Consider the following 26294-nt stretch of genomic DNA (forward strand, 5'->3'; position numbering starts at 1 on the left):
TTGATTTAAAACACGTACGGCACGATGATACATGACCCCCCAAACATGGATTCATACACACATGCTTCTGCTATCTCACTAGGTCACACCCTTTTCTCACCTTCTTCTCTCCTCCCTTACCCAATCATAGAAATGTATTTACATATGACATATATTTTTCTCTTTTTGAAATGTTTTAGGAAGTGGCAGTTATTGGTGGCTGCCAAAGGGTGGACTGTCAAAGTCAAAAATATTACATAGAGAGAACATACAAACTGCACACATTTAAGTTGCTATACTTGCAAATATGCGCAGCGAGCACAGCAATATATGGTAACTCACGCATTTACACGGACATGCCACAGAGATAGATTCGACACTTATTTCATACAGTACATAATTATAATAATATCAAGCACCAGACATCATGGAGATTTAAAATTACTTAATGAATTAATGTCATGAATGTGTATTATTGGAACGGAACAAGATACACCTGTCATGTTTACTATTAAAACAAGCAGATTGGTGTGTAGATTAATTTGATACTTGTTGTGAAGTTGTGGGACATTGCAGCGGAGAGATATGATTATATGTATAAAAGCTAAAATCACTTTGTTAGAGACAATGAATGATACAGTGAACAGGGAACTGAAGCCAACCATGTTAGCAGTTTTCAGGGCTGAACCTGATCAGCATATGCAAAGAGAATAGTAACTGAATCGTGCAAGAGAGACCCCTCCCCCAGGAACTAGTCAAACAGGAAAGTAGTTCCTGGCTAAAGAAGAGATCAGTGCAGTTGCTTGTGGTCTCAGAGGACAGATGTACTGTAGCTACACACAGCTACAAAGCACCTGGAAGCATGGCTGGATCATCACTAGGACTTACCTCCTTACGAAGGCTAAGTATAGAATTCACATGGCTTAATGGCATAGAATAGTTTAGATATGTGTTTGAGGTAGAGTAGTTGTGAAGTGATTGGTATAGAGTGGTTGGTTTGGAGATACAAGTGGCTTAAGGTTAGTGATGCTTGTGCAGTTGTGTGATTGTTGGGTGTTTGTGTTGATACTCTGTGAGGTCTGTGATGAATTGGAACAGTGGACAATCTGTGGCATAGCATTCTTGGTATCCATTTATGGATGGTGATTTATAACAGATTATGGTAGTTTTACATGATGCATCTTGCTGAAGATTTGAAGTCAAAACATACTTCCTTTTGTTACTGTAGTCATGTGCTTGTAGTAATGGCAGGCTGATACTTGTGGTTACATTGTGATCTGGTGTTGTGATGGTTCATATAACATGGACTGTATGCAATAAACTGAGTTTGTTTGGAATGTGAAATTGAATAAGATGGTTCTAGGAAGTTGGATTGGAATGTGGAATATAATTAGTTGGTTTGTAGAAGATGGCTGCTGCTGGGTGTTTTCTCCTCCCCCTTTGAACCATGTGTTGCAGTCTTTGGAATTATGGGAGTTTTTCCCAAAATGGAGTCTAGCTTCTGTCCCATGCGGTATTGTAGGGACCATTGTGTTGTTGCTGGGTGTTGTGTATATAGGGACAGCCAGCCTGGGTAAGCTCAAGTATTCTCTCCACAAAGATTCTCAGCATTGACTAACTGCGCAGCGATTGTTTCTCACATGTGTAAGTTTCTCTGCAACCATATTGTCTTTATTGTTATTGTAAGCCATTCTCTCTCTCTCTCTCCTTCCCCTTAAATGTGATTATGCCAATATTGTGTTTTAACGTGTAGTAATCCTGTTAGAGTCTATGTTATTTTGGTAGTGTATAACTTGTATTGTTTATTCTTTTGCAATTGAACGTTCATTCTCTCCTTAAAGGCGTTAGAACCTTAGACCGGTATTTGATTGATTATTATATTGCTAAAGGGTTCTCAGAGCATCACAGCCGCTCATACAACTTTTAAGCTAACAAGGTTACATTGCATTACATCTACACATTAGCACTGCACAAAGGTTTACAGTACAAGTACATTCCTTAAGGTATAGTTATTCTAGTTTAATTCTGTAAGTATCTGCAACGCCTGTGTTCACACCCTGTGCACCGCGTCTGCTACGCTAAGGGCGTACCCTTGCGGTATTTTTTGCGCCAATTGCGTACTGTGTCTCCTAACCTTTTAGAGTGTTTTAAATAGGATAAATATTATAGACATTGTCAGGGGATACGAACCATTAACTCTTTATTAAGTTGGTTCGGTTCCCCCCCTAAGTCCCACGACGCAGGCAGACTAGTGCCAACCAGCGTTGCCTGAAAATAATAAACTGACATAAAATTTGAAGAAAACTCTCTGGAGCTCCAGAGAATGCACCCGGCAACTTGGGCACATTTTTCTAAACGGAGACTGCTAGAAGGGGCATAAAGGGGAGGAGCCAGTACACACTAATGGACTCGTTCTATACCCCATGGTACTTATACCACCCCAGTATCCACTAGGACATTAGAGAAAGACAGGTTATCTGCATAGCAGTGGTAGACCAGGATATGTCATCTGAATGTTTCACCCAGTAGCAGCATGCATATTGAAAAAAGCATAGGAAATAGGACAGGAATTTGAGAAAATGCATGGCAATGGTGATGATGAGTTTAAAAAGGTTCCTCACCTGTTTGATGTCTATTGTGTGAAACAAAGCTGATTTACTTCTCACACTCAGACCATGGAAGTGGTTTCTCACCTGTGTGAGTTCTTTGATGTCTAACAAGAGCTGATTTCCAAGTAAAACATTTCCCACACTCAGAACATGAAAATGGTTTCTCACCTATGTGACTTCGCTGATGTGTAACAAGTTGTGATTTCCGGCGAAAACATTTCCCGCACTCAGAGCATGGAAATGGCTTCTCACCTGTGTGACATCTTTGATGTGCAACAAGATCTGATCTATGTGCAAAACATTTCTGACACTCAGAACATGGAAATGGCCTCTCACCTGTGTGACTTCTCTGATGTGTAACAAGATGTGATTTATGTGTAAAACATTTCACACACTCAGAACAGGAAAATGGCTTCTCACCTGTGTGAGTTCTCTGATGTGAAACTAGATTTGCTTTACTTAAAAAACATTTCCCACACTCAAGACATGAAAATGGTTTCTCACCTGTGTGACTTCTTTGATGTGTAACAAGATCTGATTTCTGTAAAAAGCATTTCCCACACTCAGAACATAAAAATGGTTTCTCACCTGTGTGACTTCTAAGATGTGTAACAAGATGTGATTTATGTGTAAAACATTTCACACACTCAGAACATGGAAATGGCCTCTCACCTGTGTGACTTCTCTGATGTGTAACAAGATGTGATTTATGTGTAAAACATTTCACACACTCAGAACAGGAAAATGGCTTCTCACCTGTGTGACTTCTCTGATGTCTTTCAAGTTCTGATTTGTATGTAAAACATTTCCCACACTCAGAACATGGAAATGGCCTCTCACCTGCCTTAGCTGACTGATGGGTAATAAGCTTTGTATTCTGTGTAAAACAGTTGGCATCTTTAGAACAGGGAAACACTGTGTCTACTGTCAGAGCTGTAACAGATGCACCAATATCAGAGTGATCAGGAGAACATTCCCCAGGATCGGAGGGATCAGCTGATAGAGCTGGATGTATAATTGGGGTAATGGGGTTATCTCCTGGGGTTATATCCTGTCTACTGTCATTATCTTTTATGTCACAATCCGGGGAAAACATTAGATGTCCTTCTGAGATATTCCTGCTTGTGTGTCCATCTGCTGGAAGTAAAATACATTATACACATATGAATTTTCATGAAACAAAATAAAATAAGATTTTAAACCTACCGGTAAATCTATTTCTCCTAGTCCGTAGAGGATGCTGGGGACTCCGTAAGTACCATGGGGTATAGACGGGCTCCGCAGGAGATAGGGCACCTAAAAAGCACTTTGACTATGGGTGTGCACTGGCTCCTCCCTCTATGCCCCTCCTCCAGACCTCAGTTAGAGAACTGTGCCCAGAGGAGATGGACACTACAAGGCAGGATTTAGAAATCCAAGGGCAAGATTCATACCAGCCCACACCAAGCATACCACGTAACCTGGATCATACAAAACCAGTTAACCGTATGAACAATAACAGCAACAGTCCAAGACCGATGTCAACTGTAACATAACCCTTATTTAAGCAACAACTATATACAAGTCTTGTAGAGTTTCCGCACTGGGACGGGCGCCCAGCATCCTCTACGGACTAGGAGAAATAGATTTACCGGTAGGTTTAAAATCTTATTTTCTCTTACATCCTAGAGGGTGCTGGGGACTCCGTAAGGACCATGGGGTTTATACCAAAGCATCCAATTGGGCGGGAGAGTGCGCATGACTCTGCAGCACCGACTGAGCAAACGCTTGGTCCTCATCAGCCAGGGTATCAAACTTGTAGAATTTAGTAAAAGTGTTTGACCCCGACCAAGTCGCCGCTCGGCAAAGTTGTAATGCAGAGACGCCTCGGGCGGCCGCCCAAGAAGAGCACACCTTCCTAGTGGAATGGGCCTTAACCGAATTTGGTACCGGCAATCCAGCCGTAGAATGAGCATGCTGAATCGTATTACAGATCCAGCGAGCAATAGTCTGCTTCGAAGCAGGTGCGCCAATCTTATTGGCAGCATACAGGACAAACAGAGCCTCTGTTTTCCTAATACTAGCCGTCCTGGCTACCTAAATCTTTAAGGCCCTGACTACGTCCAGGGATCTGGAATCCTCCAGGTCACTTGTAGCCACAGGCACCACAATAGGTAGATTCACATGGAATGAACAAACCACCTTAGGCAAAAATTGCGGTCGTGTCCTCAATTCAGCTCGATCCACATGAAAATTCAAGTAGGGGCTTTTGTGTGACAAAGCCGCCAATTCTGACACTCGCCTTGCTGATGCCAAGGCCAACAACATGACCACCTTCCAAGTAAGAAATTTCAACTCAACCTTGTTAAGCGGTTCAAACCAGTGTGATTTTAGGAACTGCAACACCACGTTGAGGTCCCACGGTGCCACTGGAGGCACAAAAGGAGGCTGGATGTGCAGCACTCCCTTTACAAACGTCTGGACTTCTGGAAGAGAAGCCAATTCCTTCTGAAAGAAAATTGAGAGGCCCGAAATCTGTACCTTAACAGAGCTTAATTTCAGGCCCATATCCACTCCTGTCTGTAGGAAGTGGAGAAAACGACCCAGATGAAAATCTTCCGTAGGTGCATTCTTGGTTTCACACCAAGACACATACTTTCGCCAGATACGGTGATAATGCTTAACCGTCACCTCCTTCCTAGCCTTTATTAAAGTAGGGATGACCTCTTCCGGAATCCCCTTTTTCGCTAGGATTCGGCGTTCAACGCCATGCCATCAAACGTAACCGCGGTAAGTCTTGAAATACACAGGGCCCCTGTTGCAACAGGTCTTCCCTCAGAGGAAGAGGCCAGGGATCTCCTGTGAGCATCTCTTGTAGAGCTGAGTACCAGGCCCTTCGAGGCCAGTCTGGGACAACGAGTATCGTCTGTACTCTTCTTTGCCTTATGATCCTCAACACTTTTGTGATGAGAGGAAGAGGAGGAAACACGTAGACCGATTTGAACACCCATGGTGTTATTAGAGAGTCTACAGCCACTGCCTGAGGGTCCCGAGACCTAGCACAATACCTCCGAAGTTTTTTATTGAGGCGTGACGCCATCATGTCTATTTGAAGAGTTCCCCAAAGACGTGTTATGTCTGCAAAGACTTCTTGATGAAGTCCCCACCCTCCTGGATGGAGATCATGTCTGCTGAGGAAGTCTGCTTCCCAGTTGTCCACTCCCGGAATGAAGACAGCCGACAGAACGCTTATATGATTTTCCGCCCAGCGAAGAATCCTGGTGGCTTCCGCCTTCGCGACTCTGCTTCTTGTCCCGCCTTGGCGGTTCACATGAGCCACTGCTGTGACACTGTCTGATTGAATCAGAACCGGTAGGTTTCGAAGAGGACTCCCCGCTTGTCGAAGGTCGTTGTAAATGGCCCTGAGTTCCAACACATTGATGTGTAGACAGGACGCCTGGTCTGACCAAAGTCCCTGAAAATTTTTTCCTTGTGTGACCGCTCCCCATCCTCGGAGGCTCGCGTCCGTGGTAATCAGGATCCAATCCTGAATTCCGAACCTGCGACCCTCCAGCAGGTGAGCACTTTGCAACCACCACAGGAGAGACACTCTGGCTCCTAGGGACAGAGTTATTTTCCGATATAAGTGCAGATGGGACCCGGACCACTTGTCCAGAAGGTCCCATTGAAAAGTCCTTGCATGGAACCTTCCAAAGGGAATGGCCTCGTAGGCCGCCACCATTTTTACCAGAACTCGAGTGCATTGGTGAACTGACACCCTTTTTGGTTTTAGCAGGTCACTGACCATGTTCTGGATGTCCTGGGCTTTCTCTATTGGGAGGAAGACCTTCATTTGTTCCGTATCCATTATCATACCTAGGAACGGTAGTCGAGTTGTCGGAATCAACTGTGACTTCGGTAGATTTAGAATCCAACCGTGTTGCTGGAGCACTCTCAGAGAGAGCGCCACACTGCTCAGCAATTTCTCTCTTGATCTCGCTTTTATCAGGAGATCGTCCAAGTATGGGATAATTGTGACTCCATGCTTGTGCAGGACCACCATCATTTCCGCCATTATCTTGGTGAAAATCCTCGGGCCGTGGAAAGTCCAAACGGCAACGTCTGAAATTGGTAATGACAATCCTGTACAGCGAATCTCAGGTATTCCTGATGGGGGGCATATATGGGGACATGAAGGTACGCATCCTTTATGTCCAGAGACACCATAAACTCCCCCTCCTCCATGTTGGCTATTATCGCTCTGAGTGATTCCATTTTGAATTTGAATCTTTTTATGTACAGGTTTAGAGATTTCAGATTCAAAATAGGTCTGACCGAACTGTCCGGTTTCGGGACCACAAATAGGGTTGAGTAGTAACCTCTTCCCTGATTATCACTTGCTGTATACACAGCATTTGAATTGCAGCTAACACTACATCCCTTTCCGATGTGGAAGCTGGTAGGGCTGAATTCCAGTTTGTAACCCTGGGAAACTATTTCCAACACCCAGGGATTCATGTCTGATCTGACCCAGGCCTGACTGAAAAGTCGAAGACGTGCCCCCACCGGTGCGGACTCCCTCAGGGGAGCCCCAGCGTTATGCTGTGGGTTTTGGAGTAGCCGGGGAGGACTTTTGTTCCTGGGCAACTGCCGAAGCAGGTGCTCTTTTGCCTCTGCCCTTACCTCTGGCAAGGAAAGAGGATCCCCGACCTCTTCTGGACTTGTGCGCCGAAAGGACTGCATCTGATAGGGTGGTACTTTCTTTTGCAGTTGGGGAATATATGGTAAAAAATTTTATTTACCTGCTGTAGCTGTGGAAACCAGGTCCGTCAGCCCATCCCCAAACAATACATCTCCCTTATAGGGTAGTACTTCCATATGTTTTTTGGAATCCGCATCACCCGTCCATTGGCGAGTCCATAAGGATCTTCTCGCCGAGATAGACATGGCATTGGCCCTAGAAGCTAGCAATCCAATGTCCCTTTGAGCATCCCTCATAAATAAGACTGCGTCTTTTATATGGGCTAGAGTTAAGAATATAGTATCCTTATCCATATTATCAAAGTGATCTGTCAGCTCATCTGTCCAAGCTGCAATTGCGCTACACACCCATGCAGACGCAATTGTCGGTCTTAGCACAGCACCCGTATGAGAATAAATACACTTTAAGGTAGTTTCTTGCCTGCGATCTGCAGGGTCCTTAAGGGCCGCTGTGTCAGGAGACGGTAGCGCCACTTTCTTGGACACGCGCGTCAGGGCATTGTCCACAGTGGGGGGTGATTCCCAAATCTCCCTGTCCTGTTTAGAGAAGGGGTATGCCATATAAATTCTTTTGGGGATCTGCGGTCTCTTTTCCGGAGTCTCCCAAGCTTTTCCAAGGAAATCATTTAATTTATGAGATGTGGGAAAATTAATAATCTGTTTCTTTCCCTTAAACATGTGTACCCTTGTGTCGGGGACCGAGGGTTCATCCTCAATATGCAACACATCCCTTATTGTCACAATCATACACTGAATGGTTTTAGTCACCCTAGGGTGCACTTCGTTATAGTCGACACTGGAATCAGAATCCGTGCCGGTAGTAGTGTCTTGTGTTAAGGGATGCTTTTGAGACCCCGACGGGCCCTGTGAGTCGGTCCAATCCGAGGATTGACCCCCTGATGTCCCCCCTAATTCAGCCTTATCAAGCCTTTTATGTAAAGATGCCACACTTGTATTCAACATATGCCACATGTCCATCCAATTTCTGAGTCGGCACAACCGACGGGGACACACCACTCATTTGCTCCACCTCCTCCTTGGAGAAGCGTTCCGCCTCAGACATGTCGACACACACGTACCGACACCCCACACACACAGGGATTAACCTATAAGGCAGGGTTTTTCAACCAGTGTGCCGTGGCACACTAGTGTGCCGCGAGCAGTTGCAAGGTGTGCCGCGGAGCCAGAGCATCTTCCTGCACCTTCAAAGTGAACTGTTGTCCCGGGCTCTTCTTAGAGTATTAGTCGTGCGGATATCATAGGTCACGGCCGCCACGTCTCGCCACCCAGCCAGCCCACCCGCCTGCATATACATTTTTCAGGTCCTGCCTACATACACTGCTTTCCTTGCCCACCCACACCCACACCTGCCCGATGGCCCACTGCTCATTATTCGCAGCAATCCGCTATGAACAACCCCCGCCACTGAGGGACAGGAAGGAGAACAGCTGACCAGTAGAAGCTAATATTTGTTATTTTATTTCTGCTGTGGGGAACAATAGGATTTATGTGGTGAGAAATGTGATTGATTTATGTGTGAGCAACATGATTTATGTGGGGAGAAATGTAATTGATTTATGTGGGGAGCAACAGGATTTATGGGGGGAGCAATGCGATTGTTTTTTCTGTGTAGGCCAATGTATGTGTGGATTTTTTTTTTACTGTGAGGGCCAATGTGTGTGTGTTTTTTTTCTGTGGGGAACTTATGGTGTGCCTTGGCAATTTTAAAATATTATTCGGTGTGCCGCAAATAAAAAAAGGTTGAAAATCACTGCTATAAGGGGACAAAACCCCAACCAGGTCCTTAGGAGAGACAGAGAGAGAGTATGCCAGCACATACCCAGCGCTTAAAAATACTGGAATATAAATGACCAGATAGCGCTTTTTCTCTGACGTCCTAGTGGATGCTGGGAACTCCGTAAGGACCATGGGGAATAGCGGCTCCGCAGGAGACTGGGCACAAAAGTAAAGCTTTAGGACTATCTGGTGTGCACTGGCTCCTCCCCCCATGACCCTCCTCCAAGCCTCAGTTAGATTTTTGTGCCCGACCGAGCTGGGTGCAAACTAGGGGGCTCTCCTGAGCTTCTTAGAAAGAAAGTTAGTTTAGGTTTTTTATTTTCAGTGAGACCTGCTGGCAACAGGCTCACTGCTACGAGGGACTAAGGGGAGAAGAAGCGAACCTGCCTGCTTGCAGCCAGCTTGGGCTTCTTAGGCTACTGGACACCATTAGCTCCAGAAGGATTGAACACAGGCCCAGCCTCGGAGTCCGGTCCCAGAGCCGCGCCGCCGGCCCCCTTACAGAGCCAGAAGCAAGAAGTGGTCCAGAAAATCGGCGGCAGAAGACATCAGTCTTCATCAAGGTAGCGCACAGCACTGCAGCTGTGCGCCATTGCTCCTCATGCACACCTCACACTGCGGTCACTGAGGGTGCAGGGCGCTAGGGGGGGGGCGCCCTGAGCAGCAATGTAAACACCTTGGCTGGCGAAAATACACCACATATAACCCCCAGGGCTATATGGATGTATTTTAACCCCTGCCAGAATTCACCAAAAAGCGGGAGAAAAGGCAGCCGAGAAGGGGGCGGAGCCTATCTCCTCAGCACACGGGCGCCATTTTCCATCACAGCTCCGCTGGAAGGACGTCTCCCTGACTCTCCCCTGCAGTCCTGTACTACAGAAAAGGGTAAAAAAGAGAGGGGGGCACTAATTTGGTGCAGTTTTAATAATAACAGCAGCTATAAAGGGAAAAGCACATTTTATAGTGGTATTCCTGTCTATATATAGCGCTCTGGTGTGTGCTGGCATACTCTCCCTCTGTCTCCCCAAAGGGCTAGTGGGGTCCTGTCCTCTATTAGAGCATTCCCTGTGTGTGTGCTGTGTGTCGGTACGATTGTGTCGACATGTTTGAGGAGGAAAATGAGATGGAGGCGGAGCAATTGCCTATTATAGAGTTGTCACCCCCTAGGGAGTCGACACCTGAGTGGATGAGCTTATGGAAGGAATTGCGTGACAGTGTCAGCTCTTTACGAAAGACAGTTGACGACATGAGACAGCCGGCTACTCAGCTTGTGCCTGTCCAGGGGTCTCAAACGCCATCAGGGGCTTTAAAACGCCCGTTACCTCAGATGGCAGACACAGACACGGACACTGACTCCAGTGTCGATGATGAGGAGACAAACGTGACTTCCAGTAGGGCCACACGTTACATGATTGAGGCAATGAAAAATGTATTGCATATTTCTGATAATACAAGTACCACTAAAAAGGGTATTATGGCCCTCATTCCGAGTCGTTCGCTCTGAGTTTTTCATCGCATCGCAGTGAGAATTCTCATAGTGCGCATGCGCAATGTTCGCACTGCGACTGCGCCAAGTAACTTTGCTATGAAGAAAGTAAGTTTACTCACGGCTTTTTCATCGCTCCGTCGCTCGCATTGTGATTGACAGGAAATGGGTGTTACTGGGCGGATGCACGGCGTTTTAGGGGCGTGTGGCTGAAAACGCTACCGTTTCCGGAAAAAACGCAGGAGTGGCCGGGGAAACGGTGGGTGTGCCTGGGCGAACGCTGGGTGTGTTTATGACGTCAGCCAGGAACGAAAAGCACTGAACTGATCGCACAGGCAGAGTAAGTCTGAAGCTACTCAAAAACTGCTAACTCGTTTGTGATCGCAATATTGCGCATACATCGGTCGCACATTTAAGAAGCTAAGATTCACTCCCAGTAGGCGGCGGCTTAGCGTGTGTAACTCTGCTACATTCGCCTTGCGAGCGATCAACTCGGAATGAGGGCCTATGTTTGGTGAGAAAAAACTGCCTGTAGTTTTTCCTGTATCCGAGGAATTAAATGAAGTGTGTGATGAGGCGTGGGTTTCCCCCGATAAAAAACTGATAATTCCTAAAAGGTTATTGGCATCATACCCTTTCCCGCCAGAGGATAGGGCACGTTGGGAAACACCCCCTAGGGTGGATAAAGCGCTCACACGTTTGTCTAAACAGGTGGCACTACCCTCTCCTGACACGGCTGCACTAAAGGAACCTGCCGATAGAAAGCAGGAGAATATCCTAAAATGTATATACACTCACACGGGTGTTATACTGCGACCAGCAATCGCCTCAGCCTGGATGTGCAGTGCTGGTGTGGCGTGGTCGGATTCCCTGACTGAAAATATTGATACCCTGGACAGGGACAGTATATTACTGACTATAGAGCATTTAAAAGATGCATTTTTATATATGCGGGATGCACAGAGGGATATTTGCCGACTGGCATCAAGAGTTAGCGCGCTGTCCATTTCTGCCAGAAGAGGGTTATGGACGCGGCAGTGGTCAGGTGATGCTGACTCCAAAAGGCACATGGAAGTATTGCCTTATAAGGGGGAGGAGTTATTTGGGGTAGGTCTATCAGACCTGGTAGCCACGGCAACTGCTGGAAAATCCACATTTTTACCCCAGGTAGCCTCTCAACATAAGACGACGCCGTATTATCAGGCGCAGCCCTTTCGGCCCCATAAGGGCAAGCGGGCAAAAGGCGCCTCATTTCTGCCCCGTGGCAGAGGGAGAGGAAAAAGGCTGCAGCAAACAGCCAGTTCCCAGGAACAGAAGCCCTCTCCCGCCTCTGCCAAGTCCTCAGCATGACGCTGGGGCTTTACAAGCGGACTCAGGCACGGTGGGGGCCCGTCTCAAGAAGTTCAGCGCGCAGTGGGCCCACTCGCAAGTGGACCCCTGGATCCTTCAGGTGGTATCTCATGGGTACAAATTGGAATTCGAGACGTCTCCCCCTCGCCGTTTCCTAAAGTCTGCTTTACCGACGTCTCCCTCAGACAGGGAGGCAGTATTGGAAGCCATTCACAAGCTGTATTCCCAGCAGGTGATAATCAAGGTACCCCTCCTGCAACAGGGAAAGGGGTACTATTCCACACTATTTGTGGTACCGAAGCCGGAAGGCTCGGTGAGACCAATTTTAAATTGAAAAATCCTTGAACACTTACATACAGAGGTTCAAATTCAAGATGGAGTCACATTAAGAGCAGTGATTGCAAACCTGGAAGAAGGGGATTATATGGTGTCTCTGGACATCAAAGATGCTTACCTACATGTCCCAATTTACCCTTCTCACCAAGGGTACCTCAGGTTTGTGGTACAGAACGGTCACTATCAATTTCAGACGCTGCCATTTGGATTGTCCACGGCACCCCGGGTCTTTACCAAGGTAATGGTCGAAATGATGATACTCCTTCGAAAGGAGGGAGTTTTAGTTATCCCTTACTTGGACGATCTCCTGATAAGGGCAAGATCCAGAGAACAGTTGGAAGTCGGGGTAGCACTATCTCAGGTAGTGTTGCGGCAGCATGGTTGGATTCTCAATATTCCAAAATCGCAGCTGTTCCCGACGACACGCCTTCTATTCCTAGGGATGATCCTGGACACAGTCCAGAAAAAGGTGTTTCTCCCGGAGGAGAAAGCCGGGGAGTTATCCGAGCTAGTCAGAAATCTCCTAAAACCAGGCCAAGTCTCAGTGCATCAATGCACAAGGGTCCTGGGAAAAATGGTGGCTTCTTACAAAGCAATCCCATTCGGCAGATTCCACGCAAGAACCTTCCAGTGGGATCTGCTAGACAAATGGTCCGGGTCGCATCTTCAGATGCATCAGCGGACAATCTTGTCACCAAAGACAAGGGTGTCTCTCCTGTGGTGGTTGCAGAGTGCTCATCTTCTAGAGGGCCGCAGATTCGGCATTCAGGACTGGGTCCTGGTGACCACGGATGCCAGCCTGAGAGGCTGGGGAGCAGTCACACAGGGTAGAAATTTCCAGGGCTTGTGGTCAAGCCTGGAGACATCACTTCACATAAATATCCTGGAGCTAAGGGCCATCTACAATGCTCTAAGCCTAGCAAGACCTCTGCTTCAAGGTCAGCCGGTGCTGATCCAGTCAGACAACATCACGGCAGTCGCCCACGTAAACAGACAGGGCGGCACAAGAAGCAGGAGGGCAATGGCAGAAGCTGCAAGGATTCTTCGCTGGGCGGAAAATCATGTGATAGCACTGTCAGCAGTGTTCATTCCGGGAGTGGACAACTGGGAAGCAGACTTCCTCAGCAGGCACGACCTCCACCCGGGAGAGTGGGGACTTCATCCAGAAGTCTTCCCCATGATTGTGAACCGTTGGGAAAAACCAAAAGGTGGACATGATGGCGTCCCGCCTCAACAAAAAACTAGACAGGTATTGCGCCAGGTCAAGGGACCATCAGGCAATAGCTGTGGACGCTCTGGTAACACCGTGGGTGTACCAGTCAGTGTATTTCTTCCCTCCTCTGCCTCTCATACCCAAGGTACTGAGAATCATAAGAAGGAGAGGAGTAAGGACTATACTCGTGGCTCCGGATTGGCCAAGAAGGACTTGGTACCCGGAACTTCAAGAGATGCTCACAGAGGACCCGTGGCCTCTACCTCTAAGAAGGGACCTGCTCCAGCAGGGACCCTGTCTGTTCCAAGACTTACCGCGGCTGCGTTTGACGGCATGGCGGTTGAATGCCGGATCCTGAAGGAAAAGGGCATTCCGGATGAAGTCATCCCTACCCTGATCAAAGCCAGGAAGGATGTAACCGCACAGCATTATCACCGTATTTGGCGTAAATATGTTGCGTGGTGCGAGGCCAGGAAGGCCCCTACAGAGGAATTTCAACTGGGTCGTTTCCTGCATTTCCTGCAAACAGGAATGGGCCTAAAATTAGGGTCCATTAAGGTTCAAATTTCGGCCCTGTCGATTTTCTTCCAGAAAGAACTGGCTTCAGTTCCTGAAGTTCAGACGTTTGTCAAGGGGGTACTGCATATACAGCCTCCTTTTGTGCCTCCAGTGGCACCTTGGGATCTCAATGTGGTTTTGGGGTTCCTAAAATCACATTGGTTTGAACCACTCACCACTGTGGACTTAAAATATCTCACATGGAAAGTGGTAATGCTGTTGGCCCTGGCTTCAGCCAGGCGTGTCTCAGAATTGGGGGCTTTATCCTATAAAAGCCCTTACCTAATTTTTCATACGGACAGGGCAGAATTGAGGACTCGTCCTCCATTTCTCCCTAAGGTGGTTTCAGCGTTTCACCTGAACCAGCCTATTGTGGTACCTGCGGCTTCTAGGGACTTGGAGGACTCCAAGTTGCTGGACGTAGTCAGGGTCCTGAAAATATATGTTTCCAGGACAGCTGGAGTCAGAAAATCTGACTCGCTGTTTATCCTGTATGCACCCAACAAGCAGGGTGCTCCTGCTTCAAAGCAGACTATTGCTCGTTGGATTTGTAGTACAATTCAGCTTGCACATTCTGTGGCAGGCCTGCCACAGCCAAAATCTGTAAAAGCCCATTCCACAAGGAAGGTGGGCTCATCTTGGGCGGCTGCCCGAGGGGTCTCGGCGTTACAACTTTGCCGAGCAGCTACTTGGTCAGGGGCAAACACGTTTGCTAAATTCTACAAATTTGATAACTCCAGGTCCTCCTCAGCCAGGGTCTCTCATTCGGTGCTGCAGAGTCATCCGCACTCTCCCGCCCGTTTGGGAGCTTTGGTATAATCCCCATGGTCCTTACGGAGTTCCCAGCATCCACTAGGACGTCAGAGAAAATAAGAATTTACTTACCGATAATTCTATTTCTCGTAGTCAGTAGTGGATGCTGGGCGCCCATCCCAAGTGCGGATTGTCTGCAATACTTGTACATAGCTATTGTTACAAAAATCGGGTTTTTATTGTTGAGAGCCATCTTTCCAGAGGCTCCTCTGTTATCATACTGTTAACTGGGTTCAGATCACAGGTTGTACGGTGTGATTGGTGTGGCTGGTATTAGTCTTACCCGGGATTCAAAATCCTTCCTTATTGTGTACGCTCGTCCGGGCACAGTATCCTAACTGAGGCTTGGAGGAGGGTCATAGGGGGAGGAGCCAGTGCACACCAGGTAGTCCTAAAGCTTTACTTTTGTGCCCAGTCTCCTGCGGAGCCGCTATTCCCCATGGTCCTTACGGAGTTCCCAGCATCCACTATGGACTACGAGAAATAGAATTATCGGTAAGTAAATTCTTATTTTATATATATAACCTTAATTCCCACTCACTGCGTCGCCAAAGTGCCCCCCTCCTCTTTTTTCCAGCCTGTGAAGTTCAGCAGGGGAGAGACCAGGGAGCCAGCGTATCTCATGCAGTTTCTGTGGAGAAAATGGCGCTGGTTAGTGCTGAGGATCAAGCCCCGCCCACCCGACGGCGGGCTTTGGTCCCAGTAATTCTATATAAAAAATGGCAGGGGATTTTAGAATTTACTGTCCCACAGCCTAATCCTGCTTTATATTGCCAAAAAATTAGGAAACTTGCTGCCCAGGGTGCCCCCCCTGCGCCCTGCACCCTTCAGTGCCTGCTTGTGTGTGTGTGACTGGGAGCAATGTCTTACCTCATGAAGATCTGATGTCTTCTGCCTTCTCATACTCACCCGGCTTCTATCTTCGGCATCTGTGAGGACGGGGGCGCGGCTCCGGGACGAACCCCAGGTGAGACCTGTGTTCCGACTCCCTCTGGAGCTAATGGTATCAAGTAGCCTAGAAACAGAGCCCAACCGTAAAGCCAGCTCTGCTTCTCTCTCCTCAGTCCCACGATGCAGGGAGCCTGTTGCCAACAGGACTCCCTGAAAATAAAAAACCTAACAAAATTCTTCAAAACAGAAAACTCTGGAGAGCTCTCTGCATTGTACCCTTTCTCCTCTGGGCACAGAATCTAACTGAGGTCTGGAGGAGGGGCATAGGGAAAGGAGCCAGTGCACACCCATAGTCAAAGTTCTTTTTAGGTGCCCTATCTCCTGCGGGTGTGGTATTGAAAGTCGACAGTAACTAGGCCGACAATGTCTAGGTCGACCACTATTGGTCGACAGTAACTAGGTCGACAGGGTCTTTAGGTCGACATGTTCTAGGTCGACAGGTCAAAGGTCGACATGAGTTTTTAATGTTATTTTGGTGTCGTTTTCTTCGTAGAGTGACCGCTACGCTCGCCATGCTTCGGGCATGGTGCCTTCGCTACGCAACCGCTTCGCTCGGCACACTTTACCGTTCCAATCGTAGTCCACGTGGATCGTTAAGTATGAAAAGGTTCAAAAAAAGAAAAAAAATTGTGAAAAACTCATGTCGACCTTTTAACCTGTCGACCTAGAACATGTTGACCTAAAGACCCTGTCGACCTAGACAGCCTGTCGACCTAGTTACTGTAGACCAATAGTGGTCGACCTAGACATTGTCGACCTAGTTACTGTCGACTTTCAGTCCGGATCCCATCTCCTGCAGAGCCCGTCTATACCCCATGGTCCTTACGGAGTCCCCAGTATCCTCTAGGACGTAAGAGAAATATTGTATAGGTTATGTTCAAAAATGGCAAATTACTATAAATGAGTAGAGAAGACCCAGGATGTTACATGGTACATTATATAATACTGTAACTGACATTAACCAGTACTATAGTTCTGGCATTGCTTTTATGTTTAATTAAAAATACTAGGAAGCTTGGACTGGAGTATAATATACACTCAAAGAGTGTGAGGAGACTGGTCAGATCTCAGGGCTGGTAACACACAGTGACATGATGAGAGAGGGAGAGCAGGAGTATAATAGAGGCTGATGGCTGCTGATGTATGAGATACACCAGAGAGTGTGGGGAGGAGACTGGTCAGATCTCTGGGCTGGTAACACACAGTGACATGACGTGAGGAGGAGAGCAGGAGTATAATAGGGGCTGATGGCTCCTGATGTATGATATACACCAGAGAGTGTGGGGAGGAGACTGGTCAGATCTCTGGGCTGGTAGCACACAGTGACATGATGTGAGGGGGAGAGCAGGAGTATAATAGGGGCTGATGTCACCTGATGTATGAGATACACCAGAGAGTGTGGGGAGGAGACTGGTCAGATCTCTGGGCTGGTAGCACACAGTGACATGATGTGAGGGGGGAGAGCAGGAGTATAATAGGGGCTGATGGATCCTGATGTACGAGATACACCAGAGAGTGTGGGAAGGAGACTGGTCAGATCTCTGGGCTGGTAACACAGTGACATGATGTGAGGGGAGAGCAGGAGTATAATAGGGGCTGATGGCTCCTGATGTATGAGATACACCAGAGAGTGTGGGGAGGAGACTGGTCAGATCTCTGGGCTGGTAACACACAGTGACATGATGTGAGGGGAGAGCAGGAGTATAATAGGGGCTGATGGCTCCTGATGTATGAGATACACCAGAGAGTGTGGGGAGGAGAATGATCAGATCTCTGGGCTGGTAACACACAGTGACATGATGTGAGGGGGAGAGCAGGAGTATAATAGGAGCTGATGGCTCCTGATGTATGAGATACACCAGAGTGTGGGGAGGAGACTGGTCAGATCTCTGGGCTGGTAACACACAGTGACATGATGTGAGGGGGAGAGCAGGAGTATAATAGGGGCTGATGGCTCCTGATGTATGAGATACACCAGAGAGTGTGGGGAGGAGACTGGTCAGATCTCTGGGCTGGTAACACACAGTGACATGATGTGAGGGGTGAGCAGGAGTATAATAGGGGCTGATGGGTCCTGATGTATGAGATACACCAGAGAGTGTGGGAGGAGACTGGTCAGATCTCTGGGCTGGTAACACACAGTGACATGATGTGAGGGGTGAGCAGGAGTATAATAGAGGCTGATGGCACCTGACTCCACGCTGGGAAAATACATATCCCTCATTACTTTGTACTGACAGAGGAGGGTGTAGAATTAGAGATTGCTGTGGTGACTGAGCAAGGAGAATATGTGACTCTTTTCTGTAATAAGTGTTTATTACTCACCTGTGCTGATATCTGTAGGGATCTCCTCTTCCTTACACTGCTGATCTCCACTCATATACGTCTCTTCTTCTCCCTCTATATCTTCTGCCTTTATATCACTCACATACATCTCTTCTTCTCCCTCTATATCTTCTGTCTTTATATCAGTCACATACGTCTCTTCTTCTCCCTGTATATCTTCTGCCTTTATATCAGTCACAAAGGTCTCTTCTTCTCCCTGTATATCTTCTGCCTTTATATCAGTCACATACGTCTCTTCTTCTCCCTCTATATCTTCTGTTTTAATATCAGACAGACGTTCTACCTAAAAGACAAACAAACACTAGAATGACATTTGTACAGTCAGATTAAACTGAGGTGATACAGTGTAATATATAGTGACAGTCACTTTGGTATATTGGGGAGACCCTAAATCCCACCCACCTGATCCTCCTGTGGGATTCTGTGATTCTCCTCTGTACAGTCCTGGGAATACAGAGGACGGGGACTTCTCTCTGGGGTATCTCTGTTACTGGGCCCATCTGTAGGAGACACACAGTGACTGCGTACAGTGTATATATGTGATTATCAGATGATGTGTGTATATAGGGGCCCCATACCTGCTCTCCCCTGTACAATACATGATAGTCTCCTCTTATCCAGTGATGTGAGGGGCCGGTGATTCTCCATCATCACGTACTTGTACAGATCCCTGTGTTCCTCTACATACTCCCCCTCCTGCATGGAGACATAGACAGTGACATCCTGACACCTTATAGGTACCTACACACACAGTGATACAGTCATCACCCAGACACATCCCCTGGTGTTACTGTATAATGCCCCATTCCCAGCAGTCACCTCTCCAGTCATCACCCAAACACATCCCCCGGTGTGACTGTAATATTTTCTTAGTGGTACAGAGTGACGGAAAATGGTTGTGGTCATGTGTTGTGATGGGGCGTGGCCACATGCTGCTAGTGGGAGTGGCTACATGACACTAGCGGCGTGGCCACATGAGAGATCCTTTTTTGGGCGGATTCTGGAGGCAAGGCTAAAAATATATAGTAATGCCTACAGTATAATAGAAATATATAGTCATACCTTCAGTATAACAAATATATAGTAATGCCTCCATTATAACAGGAAGATTCAGCCACTGTCGCACTCCCAGTAACCCTGACAAAGTGGGAGGAGCCTATATATATATATATATATATATATATATATATATATATATATATATATATATATATTGGTAGATGTTCAATTAGCTTAGTGATATCATTCAGGTGCTCGAAAGGGAGGGGTATTTCTAAGCAAGAAAAAAAGGCATTTGTTTCCCCCAGCACCCTGAATGATAACCGTAACCAGATATAAGTTCCACATAATAATAGAATTCAGAGATCTTCGTTACACATATTTGAGCAAATGTGTGAATAAGCCCCAAAGCCGCATCAAGGCGTCTCTGTATATTTGGGGTCCCTAGCGCTATATCTAGGTGCAGGGTGTGGCATCCCAAAACACCAGCATAAGCCAGAAAGCCCAGCGTAGCATACCAGTGAAAAAAACGATAGTGTTAATAAATTAGTATTTAAGAAGCCGAAGCTATAGAGAAAGTGATACAAAAATGAAATGCAATTAAAATAGAGAAATAGTATTAAAAAATTAATAAGTGAAAAGTGTTAGTAGAATGTAAAGGTATGCCACACTAAGGCCCTCCAGCTCAGCCAGTCCAGAGGCACCACACCTCACTTACCCCCCAAAAATTAGGAGGAGCTGTCATGCTGCCAAGCACTATGGTCTTGTTGCTTTGTGGCACATTATAATTGGCAAAGTGTGTGGCAGGTGGTACTGCATACCCGCTGGAAAATTCTTAAGGGTACTCCATATCCGAGCGTACCCGCATACTTGCACCGCTGCCCAGCAGTCACCTCTCCAGTCAGCAGCTGAATGATCTTGTTGGGAAATTCCAGGATATTCTAGTCATTGAGTCTCTCATGTATCAGTGAGTGAGGTGGAGGCACCGGGATGAGGCTCTGGGTCCTGCTCAGTCCACCTGATACATGGGGACGGCTGTTGGGTGTCTCGTAATCACCGGATGTCTTCTTCACTACTGTGTAACCCTGCGAAAAGGAGGAGACAACAATAGCACTGTAAATACTCCCAGACCCCCTCACCTCACCAGTCATGTCCCTGTATTATTACTGTAGATGTAAGTGATGTCACAGTGATGCTCCCAGATCCCCTCACCTCCCCACTCATGCCCCTGTATTATTACTATAAATATAAGCGAAGTCACTGTGATGCTCCCAGATCCCCTCACCTCCCCAGTCATGTCCCTGTATTATTACTATAGATATAAGTGATGTCACAGCGACACTCCCAGGAGTGTGATGTAACATTTGCTCTATACTGCTCCAATTATCATCTGTTACACATGCCAGGAATATTATGGTCTCTGCTTTAATATATCCTAGAATTTGAGCTATATTTTCAATCCCCACAATTACATATAATAAAATTACTAATAATAATTTTAAACAACAACACTAAAGGCTGCACCCCAGTATAAAAATAATAACAGGACACCACAGGCTGCTCCTCCTGTATAAAAATAATAACAACAACAACAGGACACCCCAGGCTACTTCCCCTGTACAATAAAAACAACAACAATAACAGGACACCACAGGCCGCTCCCCCTGTATAAAAATGTTATCAGGACACCACAGGCTGCTACTCCTGTATAATAATAATAATAACAACAACATCAACTGGACACCACAGGGTGCTCCCTCTGTATAATAATAAAAAAGTTAACAGTACACCGCAGGCTGTTTCTCCTGTATAATAATAATAATAACAACAACAACAACAACAACAACTGCACACCACAGGCTGCTCCCCCTGTATAATAATAACAAAAACAGGACACCACTGACTGCTCCTTTTGTATAATAATAATAATAATAATAATAATAATAATAATAATAATAATAATAATAATAATAACAATAACAGGACACCACAGGCTGCTTCTCCTGTATAATAATAATAATAATAACAGGACACCACAGGCTGCTCCCCCTGTATAATACTAACAGGATACCACAGGCTGCTCCTCCTGTGTAATAATAACAACAACAACAACAACAGGACAACACAGGCTACTTGCCCTGTACAATAAAAATAATAACAACAACAGGACACCACAGGCTGCTCCCCCTGTATAATTTTTTTTATCAGGACACCACAGGCTGCTACTCCTGTATAATAATAATAACAACATCAACTGGACACCACAGGGTGCTCCCTCTGTATAATAATAAAAAAAGATACCAGGACACCACAGGCTGCTTCTCCTGTATAATAATAACTGGACACCACAGGCTGCTCCCCCAGTATAATAATAATAATAATAATAATAATAATAATAATAAACAGGACACCACAGGCTGCTCCCCCTGTATAATACTAACAGGATACCACAGGCTGCTCCTCCTGTGTAATAATAATAACAACAACAACAACAACAACAACAACAGGATACCACAGGCTACTTCCCCTGTACAATAAAAATAATAACAACAACAGGACACCACAGGCTGCTCCCCCTGTATAATAATAATAACAACATCAACTGGACACCACAGGGTGCTCCCTCTGTATAATAATAAAATAAGATACCAGGACACCACAGGCTGTTTCTCCTGTATAATAATAATAATAATACTAATAACAACAACAACAACAACAACAACTGTACACCACAGGCTGCTTCCCCTGTATAATAATAACAACAGGACACCACTGGCTGCTCCTTTTGTATAATAATAATAATAATAATAATAATAACAACAACAACAACAACAACAACAACAACAACAACAACAACAACAACAACAACAGGACACCACAGGCCGCTCCCCCTGTACAATACTAACAGGATACCACAGGCTGCTCCTTCTGAATAATAATAATAATAATAAAAGGACACTACAGGCTGCTCACCCTGTATAATACTAACAGGATGCCACAGGCTGCTCCTCTTGTATAATAGTAGTAATAATAATAATAAGACACCGCAGGCTGCTCCTGCTGTATAATAATAATAATAGGACACCACAGGATACTCCTCCTGCATAATAGTAATAACAACAGGGCACCATAGGCTGCTCCCCCAGTATAATAATAATAATAATAATAACAGGACACCACAGGCTGCTCCCCCTGTATAATACTAACAGGATACCACAGGCTGCTCCTCCTGTGTAATAATAATAATAATAATAATAATAATAATAACAACAACAACAACAACAGGACACCACAGGCTACTTCCCCTGTACAATAAAAATAATAACAACAACAGGACACCACAGGCTGCTCCCCCTGTATAATTTTTTTTATCAGGACACCACAGGCTGCTACTCCTGTATAATAATAATAACAACATCAACTGGACACCACAGGGTGCTCCCTCTGTATAATAATAAAAAAAAAGATACCAGGACACCACAGGCTGCTTCTCCTGTATAATAATAACTGGACACCACAGGCTGCTCCCCCAGAATAATAATAATAATAATAATAATAATAATAATAACAGGACACCACAGGCTGCTCCTCCTGTATAATACTAACAGGATACCACAGGCTGCTCCTCCTGTGTAATAATAATAACAACAACAACAGGACACCACAGGCTACTTCCCCTGTACAATAAAAATAATAACAACAACAGGACACCACAGGCTGCTCCCCCTGTATAATTTTTTATCAGGACACCACAGGCTGCTACTCCTGTATAATAATAATAACAACATCAACTGGACACCACAGGGTGCTCCCTCTGTATAATAATAAAATAAGATACCAGGACACCACAGGCTGTTTCTCCTGTATAATAATAACAACAACAACAACAACAACAACAACCACCACCACCACAACAACAACAGGACACCACAGGCCGCTCCCCCTGTACAATACTAACAGGATACCACAGGCTGCTCCTTCTGAATAATAATAATAATAATAATAATAATAATAATAATAATAATAATAATAATAAAAGGACACTACAGGCTGCTCACCCTGTATAATACTAACAGGATGCCACAGGCTGCTCCTCTTGTATAATAGTAGTAATAATAATAATAATAATAAGACACCGCAGGCTGCTCCTGCTGTATAATAATAATAATAGGACACCACAGGATACTCCTCCTGCATAATAGTAATAACAACAGGGCACCATAGGCTGCTCCCCCAGTATAATAATAATAACAGGACACCACAGGTTGCTCCACCTGTATAAAAAGAATAATAATACAATAATAATAATAATAATAATAATAATAATAATAACAGGACATCACAGACTGCTCCTCCTGCATTATAATAGCAACAACAGGACACCACAGGCTGCTCCCCCTGTATAATAATAACTGGTCACCACAGGCTGCTCTCCTTGTATAATAATAATAACAACAGGACACCACCGGCTGCTCCTCCTGTATAATATTAATAATATCAGGACACCACAGTCTGCTCCTCCTGCATAATAATAATTATAAGACACCACAGGCTGCTCCCCCTGTATAATATTAATATCAGGACACCACAGGCTGCCCCCCTGTATAATAATAATAATAACAACATCAACAACAGGACACCACAGGCTGCTCCCTCTGTATAATACTAATAACAAGACACCATAGGCTGCTCCCCCTGTATAATTATAATAATAACAACAGGACACCACAGGCTGCTCCCCCTGTATAATAATGACAGGACATCACTGGCTGCTCTCCCTGAATAATAATAATAATAATAATAATAAAAACAACAACACGTGGTCACCACAGGCTACTCCCCTTGTATAATTATAATTATAATAATAACAACTGGACACCCCAGGCTGCTCCCCCGTATAATAATAATATCAGGACACCACAGGCTGCTCCCCCTGTATAGTAATAATAACAGGGCACCACAGGCTGCTCCCCCTGTATAGTAATAATAACAGGGCACCACAGGCTGCTCCCACCGTATTGTTATAATAACAGGACACTACAGGCTGCTCCCCCTGTATAATAATAATAATAATAATAATAATAACAACAACAACAACAACAGGACACCACAGGCTGCTCCCCCTGTTTACTAATAATAAAAGGACACCACAGGCTGCTCCCACTGTTTAATAATAATAAAAGGACACCACAGGCTGCTCCTCCTGTATAATAATAACAACAACAACAGGACACCACAGGCTGCTCCCCCTGTTTAATAATAATAAAAGGACACCACAGGCTGCTCCCCCTGTTTAATAATAATAAAAGGACACCACAGGCTGCTCCCCCTGTTTAATAATAATAAAAGGACACCACAGGCTGCTCCCCCTGTTTAATAATAATAAAAGGACACCACAGGCTGCTCCCACTGTTTAATAATAATAAAAGGACACCACAGGCTGCTCCCCCTGTTTACTAATAATAAAAGGACACCACAGGCTGCTCCCACTGTTTAATAATAATAAAAGGACACCACAGGCTGCTCCTCCTGTATAATAATAATAATAACAACAACAACAGGACACCACAGGCTGCTCCCCGTTTAATAATAATAAAAGGACACCACAGGCTGCTCCCCCTGTTTAATAATAATAATAAAAGGACACCACAGGCTGCTCCCCCTGTTTAATAATAATAAAAGGACACCACAGGCTGCTCCCACTGTTTAATAATAATAAAAGGACACCACAGGCTGCTCCCCCTGTTTAATAATAATAAAAGGACACCACAGGCTGCTCCCCCTGTTTAATAATAATAAAAGGACACCACAGGCTGCTCCCACTGTTTAATAATAATAAAAGGACACCACAGGCTGCTCCCCCTGTTTAATAATAATAAAAGGACACCACAGGCTGCTCCCCCTGTTTAATAATAATAAAAGGACACCACAGGCTGCTCCCACTGTTTAATAATAATAAAAGGACACCAAAGGCTGCTCCCCCTGTTTAATAATAATAAAAGGACACCACAGGCTGCTCCCCCTGTTTAATAATAATAAAAGGACACCACAGGCTGCTCCCACTGTTTAATAATAATAAAAGGACACCACAGGCTGCTCCCCCTGTTTAATAATAATAAAAGGACACCACAGGCTGCTCCCACTGTTTAATAATAATAAAAGGACACCACAGGCTGCTTACCTACAGACGCCGTTACCTACTGAGACTGATGCTTCATGTGTGTGGAATGGAATGCAGTGACCGGAAGTAAGGAGGAAAGCACAGGCAGGAAGTAGGGCATGATTGGCACGGGCCGCTTACTGGTTGCTGGCCCCTCCCCTCCTTCACCCCGCCTACAGCCCCGCCCTCTGTAACGATTATTACTGTACATGTCATCAGTGCAAGAGGCCGGCGGCCATTTTCTTGTAGACCAGTCCGGCAGCAGCAATAGGTTCCCTGGCCGTGTAGTGACGTCAGGAGCGGCGGCCATTTTCCCCTGGTCTGAGCTCCGCCTTCCTTCTATCATTCCCACAAGGCAGCAGGAGCAGAGAGCAGCCATTGCTGTGTCTGGCAGCAGGTAATGATATTATTATTATTATTCTATAGGCTGAGCAGCTCTGGTGTCAGGTTCTGTACTACAGGGGGAGCAGCCTCTGGTGCCTTGTTATAGTGCAGCTGGAGCAGCCTCTGGTGCTGCATTATCCCTGTACAGGTGGCTGACACTCTAGTGTCCTATTACTGTAATACAGGTGGCGCGGACCCCGTCGTTACCGTAATACAGGTGGAGCAGACCCCGCAGTTACCGTAATACAGGTGGCGCAGACCCCGCCGTTACCATAATACAGGTGGCGCAGACCCCGCCGTTACCGTAATACAGGTGGAGCAGACCCCGCAGTTACCGTAATACAGGTGGTGCAGATCCCGCCGTTACCGTAGTACATGTGGCGCAGACCCCGCCGTTATCGTAATACAGGTGGTGCAGACCCCGCTGTTACCGTAATACAGAGGGCGCAGACCCCGCCGTTACTGTGATACAGGTGGCGCAGTCCCCACCTGTACTCTAATACAGGTGGCGCAGACCCTGCCGTTACCGTAATACAGGTGGCGCAGACCCCGCCGTTACCATAATACAGGTGG

At 45.9% G+C, this 26294-nt stretch overlaps 1 protein-coding gene across 3 annotated transcripts; it reads right to left on the reverse strand.

The window, feature by feature from the left end:
- Positions 1 to 263: 263 nt before the first annotated feature.
- Positions 264 to 25441, reverse strand: LOC134983196 (zinc finger protein OZF-like). Of its 3 annotated transcripts, none has more exons than XM_063948933.1 (6): positions 25359 to 25441; positions 20040 to 20262; positions 18757 to 18874; positions 18581 to 18678; positions 18158 to 18461; positions 264 to 3722 (listed from the first exon to the last, which is right to left on the reverse strand). In XM_063948933.1, the coding sequence occupies exons 2-6, from the start codon at positions 20043 to 20045 to the stop codon at positions 2635 to 2637; spliced, it is 1614 nt and encodes a 537-aa protein (XP_063805003.1). In that variant the 5' UTR covers positions 20046 to 20262; positions 25359 to 25441; the 3' UTR covers positions 264 to 2634. The 3 variants fall into 3 exon arrangements, with proteins under 3 accessions (XP_063805003.1, XP_063805002.1, XP_063805004.1); XM_063948932.1 differs by having other exon boundaries at positions 265 to 3725; XM_063948934.1 differs by having other exon boundaries at positions 265 to 3725; positions 19999 to 20262.
- Positions 25442 to 26294: the final 853 nt, after the last annotated feature.

The sequence above is a fragment of the Pseudophryne corroboree genome (genome assembly GCF_028390025.1).
Source record: "Pseudophryne corroboree isolate aPseCor3 chromosome 3 unlocalized genomic scaffold, aPseCor3.hap2 SUPER_3_unloc_10, whole genome shotgun sequence".
Classification (NCBI taxonomy): Eukaryota; Metazoa; Chordata; class Amphibia; order Anura; family Myobatrachidae; genus Pseudophryne; species Pseudophryne corroboree.

Coding starts and splice junctions, on each gene's coding strand:
- LOC134983196 (XM_063948932.1), bottom strand. Junction 18,679..18,756: donor TATTGTACAGGGGAGAGCAG/GTATGGGGCCCC, acceptor TGTCTCCTACAG/ATGGGCCCAGTAACAGAGAT. Junction 3,726..18,157: donor CCCTACAGATATCAGCACAG/GTGAGTAATAAA, acceptor TTTTACTTCCAG/CAGATGGACACACAAGCAGG.